The 22,813-nt window shown below is 37.1% G+C and overlaps 1 protein-coding gene across 4 annotated transcripts in view; it reads right to left on the reverse strand.

The window, feature by feature from the left end:
* DGKB (diacylglycerol kinase beta) overlaps positions 1 to 22,813 on the reverse strand; it is a 554,780-nt gene that overhangs the window by 499,316 nt on the left and 32,651 nt on the right. For all 4 annotated transcript variants that reach the window (XM_080663708.1, XM_080663707.1, XM_080663710.1 and 1 more), the window contains exon 2: positions 20 to 259. In XM_080663708.1, coding sequence (XP_080519834.1) covers positions 20 to 89 — 70 coding nt within the window. In that variant the 5' untranslated portion in view covers positions 90 to 259. The remainder of the gene's footprint in view (positions 1 to 19; positions 260 to 22,813) is intronic.

A 22,813-nucleotide genomic window follows, 5' to 3' on the forward strand; every position in this document is an offset into this window, starting at 1 on the left:
TGCCAATATGAATACTTACATTCAGCATATTTCTGAAGTTGAGAAAATTCTGAGGGGCTTAGGTGGGCCCACTTCTCCTGGTTGGTCATGGTGGTGCTGAGGTGAGGAATTCTTTATTCAGCTGTTTGGTAGATTCCTATGCTTCAAATTTTCCACCAGGCATGTTTCATGATAAAATACCTCAAGCTTTCAAAATACAGGATCTGTCAACAGGAAACCACTGTAGGTGTGTTTGTCGTTTCAATAATGCATTAAAACACTGCAAAAAGAGAAACAGAAAGATCAAGAGATTAGCAATACTGTACAAAGGAAAACACTGACAAGTTATAGAATGTTAAGGATTTTTAGTTCCTAAATAATGTATTTTAAAGTTTGTCTATCTTGTATAATATTCCATCTTTGCTTACTCATTCTTTTTTTAAAATATATTTTTCTTTATTTCAGAGAGGAGAGGAGTGAGAGATGGAAACATCAATGATGAGAGAGAATAATTGATCAGCTGCCTGCATGGGGATAAAGCCCAAAATCCGGCCCTGACCAGTAATGGAACTGTGACCTCCTGGTTCATAGGTCGATGCTCAACCACCACGGCCGGGTTCGGTCACTGTTTAATGGCATTTACATACATTTCCCAATGCAACTTCATAGAAATAAACATGATTAAAACTACAAGATGTAAAAAAAATTAAGTCTTAGATTCAGAAAAGGTTTTTTGGCTTAACTTTATAAACTCTACATTTGAAGAGTTGACGAGGATGAAATTTTTATCAATCTGAATTTATCAATTTTTTTAATATCTAAACAAACAGTGTAAAAAAATTCCAGACCCAACTTCATAAAAGAGGCTACAAAGCTCTATAGTTCCCTGCACATATACTTTACTGGCGTACAAAATTTCCAACAGTGGTTTGGCATGGAGCTCAGTAGCTGCACAAATATTCACAATCATGCAAATCAATTTAGGTGAATCATGTAACTTAGTTTTTTTCTAGCAATAAAAGAAAGAGAAGAATTTTGCCCTGGCCAGTGTTGCTCAGTTGACTGAGCATAGCCCCATGCTCCACAAAGTCACTGGTTAGATTCCTGGTCAATGCTCATGCCCAGTGGTGGGAGAGAAGGAGGTACCTGATAGATGTTTTTCTCTCCCTCTCCCTTCCTCTCTCTTTAAAATCAATAAAAAACACAAAAAAATTAATTTTAATTTTATAAATAGTTTAGTCCCAATGAAATGTACCCCATCAAAGCAAATTCCAAATGTCTGACAGACTTGATAATGATAGTAGATGATACGATTGGGAATCATGCTTAAAAATAAATCCCTAGATTGTCACAGAGCTATATGTAGTGCTACATCAATATAAACAAAGTGAAAAGCCATGTGGTTTCAACTTTTTATCAGAGACAATAATCAACTGCTCATCAATCAACCAGACTGGCAGTACCGTTGTTGTAGAAAATGAAGTCTTTAAAAACAATTACTTAAAGAGTTGATGCAATTTTATGATTAGAAGAAAATTTTTACAGATGGCATTCTTTAAAGCCATGGCACCTTTATTTGGCCTTAGTCCCTAACCTCTTTTTCCATCTCTTTACTGTTTTCCATAATCAACCCCAGAACCTCACTGTCATATCCTGGCATCTTTGCCTCAGAAAATTGGTCTCGTAGGTCTCATCTGTTCAGGGTTTCTGCACTCAGTTTTGCAAGGTGATAGTTTTCTATTTAATTGGGAAGAAATGAAGATACAGCTGTGTTCACAGAAGCCAAAGTGCTAGATCTCTTTTTCCTCCCGGAGGATGCGCTTGCATCACAAGCATGACTTCGCGGAAGCCATGCAAACTAACCGGAATGGAAATGTGTGATGGACATTTCTTTGTGTCTTCTGCCTAGTTTCTTCCTGTTGATTTCATCCTGCACATTGATTTCATCCTAAGTATTTGCTTCTGTCTAGATACATGCAGTTTTGTGGGACTATAAAACAAGGTGTCCTGTTCTCTCCATCCAGGGAGAGATGATTCAGTCACATTTGGCACATTAGACTTTGCCTCATAGGGCTTTCAATGTTGAGTGGAATGATTCAAGGACAGAGTGAAAATAGTTGGACCTACATAATTACAGCAATAATCGGATACTTGTCCCTGTCTGAGACTAACTCGCCAGCTATCTTGTCACTTCTGGAAGCAAGCGATATTATTTTATTAAGTAATTAAATGGGCCAAAAACAGTTTCTGCTTCAGATAACACAAAAAACTGGTGATAATGACTGTTCATTTATTTATTCAAAATGTTTATTCAGCTCCTCGGTATGCCTGAAAACATTCTAGGCATTAGGAATACAACAAAGATCGAAATACATAAAGTATAAAAAATAATGCTAATATCAATAATGTCCACTTTATTAAGATTTTACAGTATACACAGCACATTCTTAACAGTATTTGCATGTTAGATCACTCAGTCTTCATGAAATGACTCTGTGAGGCACTAATTCTCCCATTCTGACAAATGAGGAAACTGATGGGAATCTGGTAGTTATTACAGAAACTTCTAGAAGCCCATCCAATATTCAGTCTTTCTTGCTTCCTTGGTAACAGAACCCTAATTTTATTGAATGAAAATATATGCATTCAGACAACTACATTCCTCTGGTTCATTGCATGGAGAAGTGGCTACTAAGATGTAAGCAGATATTGGGTGAGGTTCTATTTGAGTTAACAGCTGGTGAGTGCTCTTTTAATCATTTCCTCTTCTGCCAACTTCCTACCTGGAATGTGGACATGTTGGCAGCAAAATGAGCAGTTTATTGTACTACTGAGGTAACTTTTAGAAAGAACGCCATTTACTAAGAATGGTCACGTTCCATAAAGTAGAACAGGGGAAGGCAAACAGCTGACTGCAGAAATTTGGCCAACAACCAATTTTGTAAATAAAGTTTTATTGAACACAGATGCACCTATTGGAGAATCCAGCAAGAGGCCAGTTTTTGAAGAGGTATTAATGTAAAATAAAGAGGTATGGGCTTTATCCTGAAGGTAGTAAGGAACAATGAAAGTACTATTAAAAAGGCCAGATGGCTGATCACTTTGGAAAAATGTCAATGTCTTCATTTACTTTCTTTCTTTCTTTCTTTCTCACTTATATTATTGTGATAGTTTCCTAACTGCCCCCCTCAGCTCCCGCTGTTCCTTGACAAGGCCTATTCCTGGGAGTCCAGGAGCAGTCATAATAAACTAAGTCTGAAAAAACACCAACAATAAGTTAATTAAATAATTAATTAGTTAATTATAGCTTTCCACAGACTCTAGAATTTATTACATTTTTTTCAGTTAATTAAGTATAAGAAACTCAAATTTAAAATGACTAATTATATAAATAATTTAGATTTTTACATGAATGCTGTTTCTCAGCAAAGTCTCACCTGGTCAATCCATTTAAAAATGAATACTTATTTATATCATCTTTCCATTATGCTTTTGTTCTAAATATAACATTATCAAATATTTAACTTATTTATAGCATTTAATATTTGTCTCCTCATACAGGAATTATGGGCAACATGAGTGATTTTGAATCCTGATGGAATTCCACAAAAAAGAAAAAAGCAACTAAAAATATTTATTGGTTTGCCCTTGATAATCATTTAAATGTATTTATTATATTCTGCATCACCATCCTCTCGTGTGTGCTAAGATATGTCTCAAGAGGGCAGATTTTTGTCTGTAATCTTCATTGCTATTTTCTAAGTGCTGAGAAAAATAGTTGGTATATTGCAGTTGGTCAATAACTATTTGTAGAATAAATTCACATATGCTTTTTTCATAAACAAAAACTTAGGTAGGAGAGTTAGAAGGAGCCTCTGAAATCGAGAACGAGAAAATGGTGCATAAAAAAGGGGGACAGGGACAGAAGTACCTCTGGGTTTCACTTTCCCTAGAAGCCACACCCCTTTTCTTAAACTAAATGGACATAAACAAAAGAAGATGTACTTAGGTATACAAAACTTTCATAGCTGCCAACAAAAAGGCTTTATTTCACATGGTTTGTAAGTATTTTCTTTTTTTGTTGTTGTTAAATATTACTAACACCATATAAACAAACATCATTCCCAAGGAATGTCATAATTAAGATGTAAGTTAACCAATTTATAAAAAGAACAAATTACACATGAGCATCAGAGCTATCTTTTTATTTTTTAAATATATTTTTTATTGATTTCAGAGAGGGAGTGGGAGAGTTAGAACCATCAATGATGAAAGAGAATCAGCTGCCTCCTTCACACCCCGCCCCCCTTACTGGGAATTAAGCCCAAACCTGGGCATGTGCCCTTACCGGGAATAGAACTGTGACCTCTCAGTTCATAGGTCGAAGCTCAACCACTGACCCACACTGGCCAGGCAGAACTATCTTTTTATATATGAAAATAGTTTTCAATATCTAATAACTTATCTTTTCAACTTAGGTCTTCATTTTCAGTATCAAGAACAGCTTCTCTGAATTGATCTAATCCAATTTGCATCTTAACAAAAGGTTTTAAGACAGTAAAAGGCACCCCTGAAGGACTCTTTGGATTTTAATTTGGTTTATTTTTAAGACCAACAAGCTTAGAAAACAACCTGTCTTTCTCATTCTACTCCTAGTGAAAGTCTTCACCTTCTCACAATTCTGGGAGTTCCAACTCTCATTATGTGATGCAATATGTAGCAGATGATAGATGATGATAGATGATAGATAGATAGATAGATAGATAGATAGATAGATAGAGATAGAGATAGATAGAGATAGATAATGAGTAGGGTAGATGGAGAAGGTTTGCCCAGACAAATCTTTTAAACTAGTTGAACTGGCATATCAGAAGTCTGTGTGTAGAGAAATGTTGCACATGTAATATTAAATCAAGAGGTATAGCTAGTCTTTATGACTCAGAAAGAGATGGGAACAATGATAGCATTTCCTATAGTCCCTGCACCTTCGTAAATGTCAGAAAGAGAATGGCAATGTTCAGCTTGGATTCCCTATGGTGCATTCACAGACCCCACATTGCTCCCAAAGGGGATTTTCTTCAGGCACATAAATGAAGAGCAGGAAGGATCCACTGTTGGAAAGCAGCCTGATTCTGGCATTCTCATCTAATCATTGGATGTGCTACTTACATTGGAGCAGTTGGAGGAGGCTGTTTGGCCTATTGTACCTTGGCTAAAGCACATTCACCATAATTAGGGAAGGAAATCAATCTCCTCACGAAGAAGCCACAGGCAATGTCTAAATAAATCTGGTGGGTTGAAATCATGTTTGTTAGTCACATTAAGTGTAGATTTCTAAAAAAATTATTAAAAGTAAGCATTGTTATAGCTGAAAATCACTGAATAAAGCTAATACACATTAAGGTACACTGAAGACTCTGTGTCTATTAATTTAAGGTAGCTAGAGGACTGAAAAAACTTATTGAGTCTCAAGGGTAATGAACCTCAACATATAAAGTTAAGTAATGAAAAAATCTTAGGAGTGAAAAAGGATGAGGGCCAAAATATCAATCATAGAATTTCTGAAAGAAAAGTAGGATAAACTTAAATGAGATATTGATGCTATGGCTTGATTTATAATTACTTGTTCATTTATCCATGAAAAGAAGTCTAAATTAAAACCCAATGGCATGCTAGGCACTCTGCCAGATGCTGGGGATATAGTTATAAGTAAAACAGATATGGTCTTTGAGCTCCTAGATCTTGTTTAAGCAGATTTTACATTAAACAAACCAACTACACAAATAAACAATTGTGAACTCTGATAAGTTATATGTGGGGAAAAAGGCAATGGAATCCTATGAGAGAGTATAATAGGAACACTGATATATATATTAAGAGATTCAGAGCATAAACCATAGAGAACGTTTTATTTAAACTAAATGATGAAAGTTGAATAACAGCTGTAAACTAGAGTGAGAAGAAAAACATTCTGAGCAGAAGCTTATAAGTGAGGGGGGGAGGGGGAGAAGAAACTAGAAATATAAGATCTCCAAAGAAGGCAAATGTAACTGGAATCTGGTGAGCAAGAGGGAAAGTGCCACAAGATTAAACTGGAAAAACAGATAAAAGCTACATCATGAAGATTCTTAGAGGACATAGTATTAAGAATTTATCGTAAGTAAGTTATGAAGCCATGGAAGTATTCTGTGCAGGAGATAAACATGATCCATACTTATATTTTAGAAGTCTGTTCTGATCAATGGATTGGAGGACAAGAATGGAAGTGGGAGGACAAAGAGGAGGCTGTTTCCGTATTGGATGACAGCTGGCAGTGACTTTAATTGGGGAAATGGTAGTAAATAAAGGTTAAGAGGCCAAACTCAAGATATATTTTTGAGGCAGGATTTGATAATAAATAGGAAATATGGTATGCAGGATGAACTGACCAAGAATGACTCCTAGATGCTAAGCAAAGTAAGCCAGTCAGAGAAAGACAAGTATCACATGCTCTCACTCATATGTGGAATCTAATAAACAAAATAGATCCAGAAATATAGAAGCATGAAACAGATTGCTGAATCTCAGAGGCGGGGGTTGGAAAGGGCAGGAAGAGATTAAGAACTTATTTACATATATGCATAACTCATGGACACAGACAATAGTGCAGTGAAGGCCTAGCAAGAGGTGGGGGGTGGGTATAAGAGGTCAATGGGGGGGGGGGGAAATGGGGACACCTGTTGAATACTTTCAACAATAAAGATTAAAATTAAAAGAATGACTCCTATAGTTTTGGCTTGAGCACAGGGTACGGAAAGGTGGAGTTTCGAGAATTCTAAATCCTGAAATAGTACCAGGTTTGAGAACAAGACAAAAAATAACATTTTTGTTTTGGGATGTGTTAAATCTGAGAAGACATCTGGAAGGACTAGTAGCTAATGAGACAAACCAAGGGCTAAAAAGAGAGAGAGAAAGGTATGATATTGGGAGTTGTCTGATATAGATGATATTTGAAGATGCAGGAAGGCATAAATGTGCCTCGTGTGGCAGCTATGTAGCCGTATTGTTAATTTCTGTTTTCCAGAAAGAACTTATATTTAGCAGCAAACACTGCAGCGACAGCTCACAGTCTCCTCTTACAGCCTTCAGAATCCAATCAGCTTTTGAACCAAGGTCACAGTCCGGGGCAATGACTAAAGATAATGAATGTACGAAAGCCATGACATTTTGGTACAATGGAGGGACTCCTTTAATAATCCAAATTTGCTCCAGAACTCCCCATTGGACTGGCTGAGACTTTGTCAGATCTTTATTCTGATCTGAAGCTATTCACGACCAATCCTGCATCCCCCACTTCCTTTCTTTTCTCAGGTATCATGTTTGAAGACTCTTTCTGCCCGTAGGGCTTTACTTCCTTTTAATCTTTCACAGGAATAATTTCCTTCTAAGCCTTTGTATCCCTAACTCCATTTCAGTGTTTGTTTCCTGGTGAAGAATCCACTTAAAATGGGTAATGTGAATTTAGTAAAATTATTATTTAGGAAGTGTACGCAGGGCTTAGGAAAGCTAATAGCAGCTGATGGCAGTATTCTGGTATAGCAAAACTTGGGATTTTATTGACCCTAAGTCTGAAAGGGATAGGGCTGTTGCAGCTAAGAAAACCTGGAGTAGCTATATAAACAGGGCCATCTGACAGAGCCACAGAGGAAGATAGCAGGGCACACCCCTCTTTCAACTGGCCTAGCTGATAGGGGGTGGGGACATGACTTCCCTGACCTTGTCCTCCTCCAACTCTCTGGTCTCCTCCAGTGCCTCACAGTGATCAAACCCAGTCAGAGGCCAGAGGGCAGAGAAGCCATTGGTACAGAGTGTGTAAAATAGCCTCATGAGGCACAGAACAAAATGGGAAGAGGGGGAGTCTGAAGGGGCTGGAGAGTGTGGTGTTGACCCCACTGTTTGATAACCTGGTTATTATTTAACAGGAAAGGAGAGACCAAATAATAAAGGCATGCCATTCATACAGCTTTGCCCAAAAGCTGCATTTAACATTCTCCAAGTCTGTTCCCACAGATTGATGGGAGAAGGGACTAGAAAGAGGCAGCTTTAGAGGCATGCCCAGTAAGGTCTGAGAGACCTGGGAAGGTGCCTTCCTATGTACCCATCAATCAGAAAGCCAGGCAGTGGGTGTGGTCACTGCAAGCTCCCTAACCCTGAATAGTTAAACTTCCAAACAACAGAAGTTTCAGCTGCACCTTTTCCAGGACAGGCTAAGGGGACAGGAGACTTTGGAACCCAAGAAATGTAACTCCACTGTAGAGAGCCGTCTGGGAAGGCACTTGGATACTTTTTTAATTCTTATCAGCTGAGCCCAGGGCACTGGCAGAATCCTGTTATCAGTACCCATGTACTTGGAATGAGGAACAAAAAGGACCTTGACCCACCCAAAATAAGGAGCTTACTCAGATCCTGATGAATAGGATTTGGGCACACCCGAAACTCCTTTTGATCATAAAATCCCTTTTGGAAACCAATTTTGGAAACCAATAAATATGCTGTGTTGTCTGAGGTGAGGGTGACTGTCTCTCTATCAGAGGACAGGAAGCCACCCGGCACCCAGCTTGAATCTACTTCTGTCTCTTGTCTCTTTCTTTCTCTAATTTCTTAATCCCCAGCTCCTCCCCTCAGGAACCTGTCTTTCTCCCTTTCCGTGCGGGACGCGGAAAAGGAAGAAACACCGCACCACAGACACAAATACAATTTTCTACCTCTCATCCTCCCAGGGGGGCTTCTGAAAATGCCCCAAGAATCTCTACCTCCCCCACAAACCACAGGGGAGTTTCACCCTCCAGCACAGTGGTTCTCAACCTTTCTAATGCCGCGACCCTTTAATACAGTTCCTCATGTTGTGGTGACCCCCAACCACAAAATTATTTTCGTTGCTGCTTCATAACTGTAATTTTGCTACTGTTATGAATCGTAATGTAAATATCTGTATTTTCCGATGGTCTTAGGCTCTACATATATGGGAAATAGATTGAAAGTCAACAAAATTACAGTTATGAAGTAGCAACGAAAATAATTTTGTGGTTGGGGGTCACCACAACTTGAGGAACTGTATTAAAGGGTCGTGGCATTAGAGAGGTTGAGAACCACTGCTCCAGCATCCGTGTGAGAAAGTGGGCCCAGGACAAAGCTCCATGTGGTTCCCATGTTTAGAGATTCAAAGTAGGAAAAGAATCCCCCAAAGCAACAAACAACCAAACAAAAAATCCTAAAAATATTGTATCAAAGGGACAACAGAAGAGGACGAAAAGAATCCTTCAAGGAGATGTTAGAAAAGCACTTTTCAAAAGTTGCTGAGCACTTAAATAAGATGAAGATGGAAACATGCAATATCAACATGACGGGCACTGGCGACCTTAGCATAACAATTTCTCTGAGGCTGAGCAAGTGAAATTGGAGTGGGTTGCATAATAGAATTGAGTTTGGGAAGACTGTGAATGTTATCAACTCTTAGAGAAGTGTGATTTTGAAGAGCAGTTAACAGCTAAAAGTAGCTACATAGAGATGAATGTGGAATCAAGAAATTTTTGTTGTTGTTTGTAGGAATCACTGAAACACATTTTAAAATTGAAGAGAAGGGTTTATAGTGAGAATGGTTCAAGTGTCTGAAGAGAAAGAATCTGATCAGTGTTTCAAAGTCCTTAAAAAGGACTTCAAAAAGTTTCTAAGAGCAGGATGAGATAAGTTCCAGAAAATACCTGAGGGCCAAAATTGATCTTAACAATGAGTACAGATGCAAGCAGTTTTATAGATTTGGTACTTAGAAAATGTAAGTTTTCTGATTGATGACTTCTGGTTTCTCAATGATATATAAATCTCAGTGATTAGTTGAGAGTGTACTTCGGTAATGATACGGGGAGAGAAAAGTAATGGGGAAGATATGAAAAATTATATACAGATATGGTAAAGTGAGCTCACTAAAAGCAGGCAGTAAGAACAGCAGAGTTAAAAGCCAATGGGATAGAACTATTTATTCATTTAGAACTATAATAGCCTAATTTTAAATTATTGACTTATAGACTAAGGCATCAAATGGACATTATTCATTTTCTTATTCTACCACTTTTGAATCAGATAGACCTGTACTCTCACTCGAGTTCCAAACTGTCTCTCTTCCCTATGTAAAGTGAATCACTTAACCTGTCTGAGTTTTAATTCCTTTCTCATGACAAGTGGATAATACCACCTACCTCCTATAGGTATTTTAGCATTTAATAAAATAACATGTGCACAGTACATAAGATTGTCAATAAAGGCTATTTGCTCCTTGCTTTTGTAAGCAAGGTTTTAGGACTAAATGTGAACATGTATACATGATACATATATGGGAAATAGATTGAGTGTCAACAAACGTTTCAGAAGATTTATGTGGGTGGCTTAATATAAGATTCATAGCTATGTTTTTTTTTGGACTCCACTGACACCTTAAAAGTCTAAAATAATAAATTGAAGGGAAATCTTTGGTGACACAAAACAGGGATATATATCACGTTTTATATTGTCTTCATTTTGGAGTCATAGTTTTGACCTTGAATTATTTTATTCTTAAGTAAATTTTCAATTTTCTTTCTTTTCACATATAGATTTAAGGAGTACAACTCTTTTCTAATTTTTTTTTTATTTATTTCAGAGAGGAAGAGAGAGGGGGAGAGAGATAGAAACATCAATGATGAAAGAAAATCATTGATTGGCTGCCTCCTGCATGCCCCACACTGGGGATCGAGCCCGCAAGCCGGGCATATACCCTGACCAGGAATCGAACCGTGACCTCCTGGTTCATAGGTCGACACTCAACCACTGAACAACGCTAGCTGGGCAGGAGAACAACTCTTAGAATAGAGATTGGAGAGTTGGGTGAAATTGGTGACCCTGTATGGAGTAGAACCTTTATCATTATGAATTAATTAATGTAAAAGTACTCTGGTAGCTTTTACTTTTCAAGAATGACCACAATAAGATCAACCGAAGGACTTGTATGCATGCATATAAGCACAGCCAATGGACACAAGACACTGGGGGGTGAGATGAGGACATGTGACAGGGGGTAGGGGAGGCTTGGGGAAGGTCAATGGGGGGGAAAAAGGAGATATATGTACTACTATGTGCAATACTTTAAACAATAAAATAAAAATTTAAAAAAAATTAAAAAGGTATAAAAAATACTAGTAATTTCAAATAAAATAAAAAAAAGAATGACCACAATAACTCACATCCCATATACCCTTCTAGAAGACTGCTAAACCCATTTATAACAGACTAGAGGCCTGATGCATGAAATTAGTGCAAGAGCAGGCCTTCCTTCCCCCGGCTGCTGGCACTGGCTTCCCTCAGGCACCCAGGACCTGGGCTTCCCTCCTCCAGCCACCAGAAGGCACCTGGGACCAGGGCTGGCTTCCAGCTTCATCAGGAAGGGTGTCTGTAATGACGTCTGGTCTAATTAGCATATTACCCTTTTATTATTATAGATATTTTTGCATATGCCAAATATAGTGTGGTGTGTGTGTTTGTGTGTGTGTGTGTGTGTGTGTGTGTGTGTGTGTGTGTGTGTGTTTAACTCTTCAAATACCATTCTTACATTTCATGGTCAAGTTAATATTGTTATCAATATTCCATTTCCCTCTCAAGGGAGGGATAAAGTCTTTGGGAGTTGAGTATAAATATTTAACCTAAGTTTTCCTCTAACTTTGAACTTTAAAGCACTGTTTTGCTAGAATAATAAGGATCATGGAATAAAAAATAAGAACCTAGCAGAATGAAATAGAAAAAGGAAAAGATCTTAAACCTAAAAAAAAAAGATTCATTTTTGTGAGTCTTTTTTCTTTTTTGGTTGTTGTATTGTCAGAAAACAAGGCCTGTTTCCATTCATGTCTTTTATAAAGATCTTCCAAATACAAATATAAGCCCAACTAAAGAGGAGAAAACAAAAAAAGAATAAAGGTTAACCACTTTCTTCCACCCTCAAGAAGAAATACTGATTAAGGAGGAAGCAACTAGATGATTATTTCCAATCTATCTGACTTGGGACTTTTTCAATAGAAACAGTTATTTCCTAGAATGTTGACTATTCTAAGTTGATAAATTTCTCTCTGCTTTTTTTCCATGCCCAGCTTAAGAAAGCAAAAATTCACTAAAAATAATTATCAAACCATCAACCCCTCTCCAGAAGAGTCTCTGATAAAGTACATGCAGGCTTTGTATTGAATTAAGAATACATGTGCTTATACTTTTCTTCTATTAATTAAAAAATAATAAATCCAGCCCCAAAATCCAGCTTCCTGGAAATTGATGATTGCTGGGGAGGAACTAACATTGTCCAAACCTTTAATCCCCAGAAAATAATCAACTCTAATGTGGTTATTCAACTTCAAGTTGGAGTACAAAACAGCCTAAGGGGAATCATTATTGAAGTACGCTGGGGACCTTTTCACCAAATCAAATTTGATGTCTGTTCTGAGAAACAAGTATTGCTTGCAGTAAATCCGCAGTGGAAAAACAGAGAGCTGTATTTAATTACAGACACAGAGATAGATGTCAGCAATAAAACAATACATATTTTGGCCACATATAGTTTTGTTTTCTTCTAAGAAAACACTATCTTAAACTTTCCATGTACATCATGGTTCAGCAAAAGAACTGTTAAAAAACACAATGGAATTTTCTCTTTGATTGCTCTTTTGTTGTTAATATTTGTATATAAAATGTTGCCCTTCCCTGCTTGATAAAATATTAAACTTTTATTTTAATTACAAAGTGTTCAGATTAGTAATGTTTTAACCAGAATCAGCAGAAACTTTCAGAAGTAAACAGGTGGAACTTAATGTATCTTACAAATGATGATTAGTTTAAATTTCCTTTGATATTCTGCAATCAAAATATACATTGATTCCATTCCTCAGGTCATTGTATAACTATAACACCTTTTTGATAATCTCCCCACCCTCTTTATTCCATTTGGGCACTTTAATCAAAGTGCTCTCTCCAAAAGTCCATTCCCATAGTGACTCCCACATCTGACATCCTTTAATAGTTCTCTTCATTACCTATAGGATAATGCCCAATTTGCATAGATAAACCTAGGTGATTCAACCACAAATTTTAAGTTAGCTTAGAGGGTGTCATTTTAGTAAGGTAACTTGGGTGCTATATCCTAAAACTGTCACTTTGAATAATATTTAACTTCTTCATATCCTATTCATACCTTGGACAAAATGATAGTACAAATGATCCCAGGAAGACTGTTATATAAGGCTCCCAGTGCTCCATGCTTATTACTGACCATAACTGAACTGAAAGAAGGATGTGGTCGTATGTTTTTTTTGTTCCTTTGTTTGTTTATTCTTAACTTGTAGAGCTATCTACATATATAAAAGGCTAATATGCTAGGTGTCCAACCTTCCAGGTAATGATGCCAAGTAGCAACACCCGGCTTCCTCTCCCTAGCGACTAGCCTCCTTGCAGTTTCTTCAGCCCAGGAAGACGACTTGCTTTATAGCCAGGTGAAAACATTTCACACTGTAACCAAATGTCTGTGAAGTGTTTTCCCATGCCTCATCTCATTTGATCCTCACAGAAGTCCTGGAGTAAGTAGATAGGAGACTCTGTGGAATCCTATTTTCTTTTCATTAGCCAGAAAACAGATATTTAAAAAGCTTAGAAACTTGACCCGACTGAAAAGAAGTAGGAAATGGTCGACCTTGAAAATAACTTCAGATTTTCTCACTGTGCAGAATATAGTCAAACACTGCTGCAGTTAAATATTTTACCCTTTGTTCTCCCTGCGTGATCTACTTGTAGATCATGCTTTGTGTTGATATTTACTGCTGTGTTGCTGACAATTACCTGAAAGAGAAGTTGGGGTGTTTCACTGGGCTGGAAAAAGTTTAGCAAAATCAGAAAGCAGGTCTGATTAACCAAGTTTATTCTATATCTATAAAAGGCTAAGTTGACTCGCACATGTGTGGTATATATATAAAGCTCTCACTGGCACAATCACACGCGTGTGTTTCCATCTGTCATTGTCAATCGTGAATTTGGTTGACACATCTATTATAAAGGGAAAATAGTGATATTAAAATATTTCTTAAAATTAATTTCCTTTCAATGTGCACGAATTCATGCACAAGGTTGCAATATAATTACAAAAGAACAAATTAACCAATGAAATTAGTCTACTGTGCATGGTATTTGGCATAAAGAAAAAAAAAACATTAAAAGTTTTTATAACAAAAGAAAGATCTTAAAAGTTGAATAAAATTCAATGAATAATTGCTGGGTGGAAGCATGATGAGGTACAATACATTGAAGAGAGCCTGCAGAACATCCTTCAAAAACCAGAAATGCTGACAAACTGAACCATATGACAAAGGTCTTAATTTAGGTTCCTAAAAAAAATGTATTGAAATTAAATTACTCTTTTTGAGAAGGATCCAAGGGGTGAAATGTGGTTGTAGTATTATAAATCAGGTCTACCTCAAAAAAGATTGGCAAGCAGCAGTAGCTGTTTGGAGTAACACCTCCAACACCCCTGGTTAGAGTGGCCTAAATTTAGCAGCCCTTTGAAATCCAGGGAGAACCTGAATCACCGGTGAGATCTGCTTTCAACTAACAGATTCCATCTTCAAGGTTCTTTCAGAGAGAGTGTAACCACACAATCAATGGGTCCATGCTGCCTGTCACTACTTAAGCAGAGACAGGGTTGAGGCATATGAGTGTTTATTCCAATACTGCCTGCACTATAGGAGAGAAGCAGGTCATCCACAAAAATCTGCTCTGCCCTTCCCCATAAGCCAGCTGCTTATATTGGGTAGAAGGACAAAGAGTACATGGGGAAGTAGGCAAAAGGGTATGCCAAATGGGCAGTTAATAGGTAATGCAGGCTGGAGATTTGCAAAGGCCTGCAGGTATGCAAAGGCTGGGGCCTTCAAAGGGCTGTAGGATCCGGTTTCTGCAACTAGGTTGCTAATCCTTCCATGATAATAGGCAGCTCCCTGATGGAGAAGCTGGGCTGCAATTTCAGGTGAGCTCCCAGGTTCCATACAACTCCTAGCCAGGTTAGACTATGCTTTCTTTATAATCATAACAAAACAATCACAGTTAACAGAGCATGATGAATATTTCTTACAATTATAGCTGGTCCCCAAAATTCTATTTCTGCCCCTATCAAGAGGATACATATCCCATCCACTTAGGTATTTAATTTTACTCTTGAGAGATTTGTTACAAATATGTGTCTATGACATATTGGGAAAGGAAAAAGAACTAAAAATTTTATTATGTAAATTTGTATTTCCATTGACCAACAGACATAGCTGACTCCCAACACAAACACATGTACATGCCCACACATATATACATACCCATATCCACACAAACACGTACATGCCCACATTTTGCCTTCCTAGTCTATAAGTTACTAAGCTCCTTAAGTAAAGCCTCAGATATTTAACTAGATTTTTTAAAAATACAGTGTTTGTGGAAAGCTCAGATTCTTTCCATATTTAATTTGCTGTTCTCTTTTTTGTTTCTAAATGTTAACACCCTATTTGATATCGATTAAGTATGACTTTTGATGTAACTTCCTTTCTTTTTATTGAAGAGCAGCTCATATGTACTTTAAAAAATATTTGTATCCTGAAAATAAGGCATTAATAATAAAAACATAAAATTCAATGTAAAATATGCTGAAGACAATATATAAAATATAATTTTCATAGTAATACTAATAGTATTTGCTGCAATATACTAACTTTGATAACATATATGAATATTAGCAATTAACATTTTCCTAAACTTATAATGCACTTGACTCTGTGGGTTTTTTTGTTTTTGGATGGTGGGTTTTCATATATATATATATATTTTTTTTTTTTCTTATTAATTTTAGAGAGGAAGGGAGAGGGCGAGAGACATAGAAACATCAATGATGAGAAAGAATCATTGATCAGCTGCCTCCTCACTCTCCCCACTGGCAGTTGAACCCACAACCTGAACATGTGCCCTGACCACAAATCGAATGGTGACCTCTGAGTTCATGAGTGATGCTTAACCACTGAGCCACGGTGGCTGGGTGCACTTGACTCTTTGAAGCACTTATTTCTATCAGCTGTAATGATACAAATAATGCCTTAATCAAATATAAAATCTGGTAGCATTCAAGCATTATTATAAGAGAACTCATAAGTGAATAACTTTCAATTTATAAACTTTTCCCTATTAGCCTCCTAAAGCTTATTTCTGAGAGCTGAAAAATCCCAGATTAAAAATTCCAGATTTGAAAAATAATCAGTGGAATATAAAGTTTCCAAGCTATCGTTTAGAAAAGATTCTCATAAAAATACAAATATAACATTTTTTTTTCACTCACACCAACTCATGTCTTTTAAATTTCAGATGTTAACACTGTGTTTATTATTTCTATGCTCCTTTTATTATTTTACTGCATGTCATGTACACATATCTCTATATATAAAAGCCAAGCGACCAGAATGACCAGAACACGCGGAACGACTGGAACAACCAGTCGCTATGACGGGCACTGCGGCCAGCCAACTGATTCGGGTGGGCCAGCTGGACTGCCCCCCCATGCACAAATTTGTGCACCAGGCCTCTAGTGTATATATAATGAACACTTTATAGCATCTTTTCATATGTTTTAAAACTCTATGTAAGTTGTCTCAAACTGTCTATCTTTTTCTGCAGCTTGCATTTTTCACCCACTTTTTTCAGATGTATAGATATTACCATATGTGGCTCTGATTCATTCATTATTACTGCTAAGGAGTAAAAGTATTCATCTTATAAAATACCAATTTTTTTTCATCTCTATTCATAAGTTTTACATAATTTTTCATTATTAAAAATAATAATGCAATAAACATTTCTGCATATGTCTGCTGGGCATAGATCTATCTATACATGGAATTGCTGAATTTGAGAATACATATGCTTTACTATATGCTGCCAAATTCTTTTTCACAGTGGACTTATTTTAGTCAGCTTCTCAAATTTTTGCCCATAAGATGAGTGTGGGAGACACACTCCAGGGTGAAATTCAATGAGTCACACACCTTGAATTCCTATAGAGCCTGTGACTTGAATTTAATCAATAGACTACACCCATAATCACTTTCTTGATTAGGTTAAATTAGATTACAGGGCAAAGATAAAGGGATTTGCCAATAATGAGAGTCCCTAAGCAGTTGACTTTAATTTCATCAAAAGGAAGATCATCCTGAATGAACTTGATCTAGTCAGGTGATCCAGCCCTTTAGAAGGAAGTTTAGTGATATTGATTGAGCATTTCTTTCATATCTCTTGGCCATTTGTGTATCCTCTTTGGAGTATCTACTCAGGTCCTCTGCCCATTTTTTAATTGGATTGTTTGTCTTCCTTTTGTTGAATTGTATGAGTACTTTATATATTTTGGAAATTGACCCCTTATCACATGTATCACTGGCAAATATGTTCTCCCATACAGCGGGTTCCCTTGGAGACAGTGTGGAGGGACCTGAACAGTGCACTAAGTGAAATAAACCAGTCAGAGAAAGACAAGTATCACATGATCTCACTTATATGTGAATCTAATGAATAAAATAAACAGACAAACAAAATAGATGCAGAGACAGGGAAGCATGCAACAGACTGACTATTCTCAGAAGGAAAGGTGGGGAGGGAGTGCAGGAAGAGATTAACCAAAGAACTTATATGCATGACCCATGGACATATGTAATAGTGTAGTGCAAGCTTTGGGGTGGGGATGTCAGGTACAGGGTGGAGGGGTTCAATGGGAAGGGGGGAGGAGAGAACATTTGTAATACTTCAACAATAAAGATAATTTTTTTTTTAAGTTAGAAATCAGAGACTTAAAACCCCTCTCTCAATCTCTCTCTCTCTCTCTCTCTCTCTCTCTCTCTCTCTCTCTCTCTCTCTCTCTCTCTCTCTGAAAAGCAAGTGTGCATTAATTATATATCCTCAGGGAAATGAATTCTGCCAACAACTTGAGAGAGCTCAAAATTAAATAGATCCTTCCCCAGTCAAACCTCCACATGAGAAGACAGCCCAGCAGATACCTTGATTTCAGCCTTGTGAAAGTTTGAGCAGAGAATTCAGCTAAGCTGAGCCAGATTCCTGATCTACAGAAACTAAGAGATAATATATGAATTATCTTTGAAGCTGCAAAATTTGTGGTTTTGTTAAAAATGTATTAAAGTGGTATTGAAAACTATTTCAAGTTATATCACATTTTTGTTTAAATTTGCATATTTCATATTCTATGTCACTGAGCTCCATTTCATGTGTCCTTTTCAATATACTGCCCATTTATTTCCTTTTACCATGTTCCTAGGATTGCTTTTCTTTCACATTTGTAAGACGTTTTCATATATAAATCTATTGTTCTAAGCATATTTCAGTTGATGATGGTATTTTTCTCAGGATTTTAAGTTGTACCATGTTTAAATGCACCAATCTTTATTTTATAGTTTATTATACATTTATAAGAGTACATACAACTCTAAATATCTCAAAAGAGAGAAAGTCTAGAAAACATAAATATCCAAAATGAAAGAATCTTCTGCTATATGGATAATTTCTTAGTTGACCTGTGACCTTTTAGAATTAATACTCAAAGGATACTACTAGCTCTAAGTTAATTCGTTATGCTTATGTTCTCATTGCCACCACCAGATTGTTCACAGCAGATCACTGTTTAAAAATGACTACAGTTAAAATGATTTTGAAGACCAACAGTAATATACATCCAATAACTGGCATATGATTATATTCTTCTCATGATCATTTTAGAATCTGAATGCACTTCTGAGAAAAATAAAAATATGTATAGACACAGGAAAAATGTAAAAGCAATGGAAGACACATATAAAAGGAAACAATAAAGTCTACATTATATTAAGATCCTGCCATGTGGAGAAAGATATGTTCAATGAGGTGGCACCTTCCAAGGGAGCATAATTACTTGGCCAGCAAAATGTGCATTATCACTGGGGGGCAGAACACCCTGAGGGATATTAAGTTGTCACGGTGTCAATGGCAACAGATAGAGGAGGAATGGGAAAGAGGAAAAAGCACTGTAATGCAGAAATTGACCAAGGTATGGAGAAAGAGCAGATCAGCAAGGCAGTTGATAAAAACTAGACAAGGTAGTTAAGGTACCGATATTCAAATCAAACAGTCATCAATGACCAGGAAGGTCACTGTCATAGATTCTGGGAGAAAAAAAAAAAAAAAACACACAAAACAAACAGACATGATTAGTCAGTGGCCCAGGATCTTAAAGATCTCACAGCCTATTTGGAAGCACAGAGGTGGAGTGTGATTCTGGCTGAGAAGATAAGGAAAAACTAAACAGGGAATGTGTACATATCATTCAAGGGTTTTTTGTTTGTTTGTTTCAGCAATCAAGAAATGATTCGGGCAGAGAGTATGGGTTATGGGTGGATGTCAGGAACAGAAACCAAATTCTGGGCAAAAAGGATGGTATCTGGACAAGAGATCTGAATGTCAGGGGAAGAGGAAGAAAAGGGGAGACAGGGTCAGAGTCCAGTCTCCTCTGAGCCTTGGCAATAAAATTTGAGTCCTTGATCAGATGTGAAAATATAACATACAGTTACTGACTTCATTAAACATATATTGACTTAGAGTCAGAAACAGGTTATAGAAGTGAGCCAGAAAGGAGACAGGAAAGCTTGACCTCAACAGGTGAGCCAAGAGGGCTGAAATACAGGGGACTACTTCTTTTAATTGTGCAGGAGAGGAGAAAGAGTTACCTAGTAGAATAAAATGTAGAAAAGACATGTTCAGGGTCTTTTTGTGTTTATGTTCTTGTTTAATTGTTTTTAAAGTTCAAAAATGTCCTCCACTTTTCTCCATTGAAGATTACTGCTATATTCTCTTTAAAAAAAAAATGTTTCTATTGATTTCAGAGAGGGATGGCGAGAGAGAGAGAAAGAGAGAGAGAGAGAGAGAGAGAGAGAGATGATGATGATGATGATGATGATGATGATGATGATGATAGAGAATCATTGATCAGCTGCCTCCTGCATGCCCCCTACTGGGGATGGACCCCAAAACCCAGGCAAGTGTCCTGACAGGGAATGGAACCGTGACTTCCTGGTTCATGGGTCGATGCTCAATCACTGAGCCACACCAACTAGGGATTGATATATTCTCTTGAAGTAAGAATTACTTTGGTCCTTTAACCATAGAATTTCCATGATGTTTAATAAATATTTTCCTTTCTTGCCTCACCTCCTTTTCTGACTAAATGCAATCACCTGGAATGCATAAATGTATATTTCACAACAGTTACATTAGACTAATCCCACCTATGTAGACACTATATACAATGAAAAGGAATAAGCCCTAGCCGGCTTGGCTCAGTGGATAGAGCATTGGTCTGCGGATTGAAGTGTCTCAGGTTTGACTGCAGTCAAGGACACGTACCTTGGTTGCAGGTACAATCCCAGGCCCTGGTTGGAACTTGTGCAGGAGGCAACGAATCCATGTATCTCTCTCACAAGGATGTTTCTTACTCTGTCCTTCTCCCTTCTACTCTCTCTAAAAATCAATGGGAAAGTATCCTCAAGTGAGGATTTAAAAAAAAAAAAAAAAGGAATAAGCACAGGATGGAATCCAGGACAGAGTTCTAGGTTGAATTCAAAGGCATGAAGTCATAATATATACATATATGGATAATATAACTACACAAAGAGAGGTGTTGGGTGAAAAGAGGGTCAAGGATTGAGCTAAACTGGGGTGAGGTGGAAGAGATTGGGAAAAGGCATAGTATGGCTCAGAATAATTTGAAATGAAGTCATAAAAAGTGAAATCTAAAAAGAGCACTGAAAATAACTACAATTTTCATGAGCTGAGGTAGAAAACTAAGGCATTCCTGGTGACATAACTGTAAAAGCAAAAGCAAAGAGATGAATACAATTATACAGACAGTGATGGAAGGAGTTGAGAGGTGGTGATGGGCACAGGTTATTTCCCAGACTGGAGTCCTATCTTAGAGGGACAGAGACTTTGAAATGTTTTATTAGGATCAATATTTAGCAATTCGTTTTGGGTAATCTGTTATCAAGATACACGCTGACACTTTTTAAATATTCACATGCATAAAATTAGGTGGATTATATTTTTATAATGCTGGTGACTATTTCATAGGTCATTTAATTATCTGAATATTGTAGTCCTGTTTCTTAAGACATTCACATATATTTCAGAGAATATCCATTTTCTAATTAAACTGTTTTTCTGAAATGTGTTTCAAGTGCTTTAAGAACTAATTTCTTAATGCATAATATATTAAGTCCTACATTTTATTTATTTACAAATTTTAAAAGTGTTTTATTGCCTTTTACTGAGATGACAATTGTTAAGTTACCCTTTAAATTTAAAAACTGACTTTGGTGTTTATTAAAATTGAAGAACTTATTTTTAAAACTCATTTGCTTAAACAATTTATAAATTATTAAAAGCAAATGTAATTTATTTCTATATATACATTAAATTAATGTTTTCTCCTTTCCTTCTAATGGAAGTGAAACTAACTTAGGCTGTTTACTTCTTGAGAACTGTATTTATAAATAATACTATCAGAGCCCTAGCCGGTTTGGCTCAGTGGAGAGTGTCGGCCTGCGGACTGAAGGGTCCCAGGTTCAATTCCAGCCAAGGGCACATGCCTGAGTTACGGGCTTGATCCCCAGTAGGGGGCATGCAGGAGGCAGCCAATCAATGATTCTCTCTCATCATTGATGTTTCTATCTCTCTCTCCCTCTCCCTTCCTCTCTAAAAATCAATAAAATATATTTAAAAAATAATAATAATGCTATCAGAGTGAAATAAATAGTAGCTTGGAGCTTGGAACATGTGAAAGACAACTAGCATTGATTTCTTGACTGAGGTCTAATTCTGAGATATCTGCCAAACAATCAAAACAGGTGTCCACTCAGACATCCTTCATAGAATGCGAAGGTGTATTGATAAAGAATACAGCAATGTTCTTGAGGGGTTTCCTCTTGGGTTTATAACTGATTTCAAAGTGTGTGCAAAGTAATATAGTAACAAAAATATGAGATCGGGAATCAGACAGATCTGGACTGGATTCTACCTTTAATCATAATTAATATCTTTGTTTCTCCCATTCATGATTAACATGTAGCCTCCATGTAACTGGGCCTTGTTGTGGTTCTGATCAGACCAAGACCCGCCCTGGAGTCAGTTTTTTATTGACAATAATGTGAATCATAGCCCTGGCCGGTATGGCCCAGGTGGTTGGGAATTGTCCCATGCACCAAAAGATTCCTGGTTTGATTCCTGGTCAGCGCACATGTCCGGTTGCTGTCTCAATCACTGATAGGGGGCATGCAGGAGGCAGCCGATGGATGTTCCACTCACATAAATGTTCCTCTCTCCGTCTCACTTCCTCCTCCCTAAAAATCAATGCAAGTATATAGTATATTTTTAAATATAGTGGATTACATGGAGGTGTTGTGGTAAAAACACAGAGAGATATTGCACACATTTTTCAAAGCAAAACATCTCGCCAAAACCGGTTTGGCTCAGTGGATAGAGTGTCGGCCTGCAGACTGAAGGGTCCCAGGTTCGATTCCGGTCAAGGGCATGTAACTTGGTTGCGGGCACATCCCCAGTGGGAGGTGTGCAGGAGGCAGCTGATCGATGTTTCTCTCTCATCGATGTTTCTGACTATCTATCACTCTTCCTTCCTCTCTGTAAAAAATCAATAAAATATATTTAAAAAAAAAAAAAAGCA

Source organism: Plecotus auritus (assembly GCF_963455305.1).
Source record: "Plecotus auritus genome assembly, chromosome: 4".
Taxonomy (NCBI): Eukaryota; Metazoa; Chordata; class Mammalia; order Chiroptera; family Vespertilionidae; genus Plecotus; species Plecotus auritus.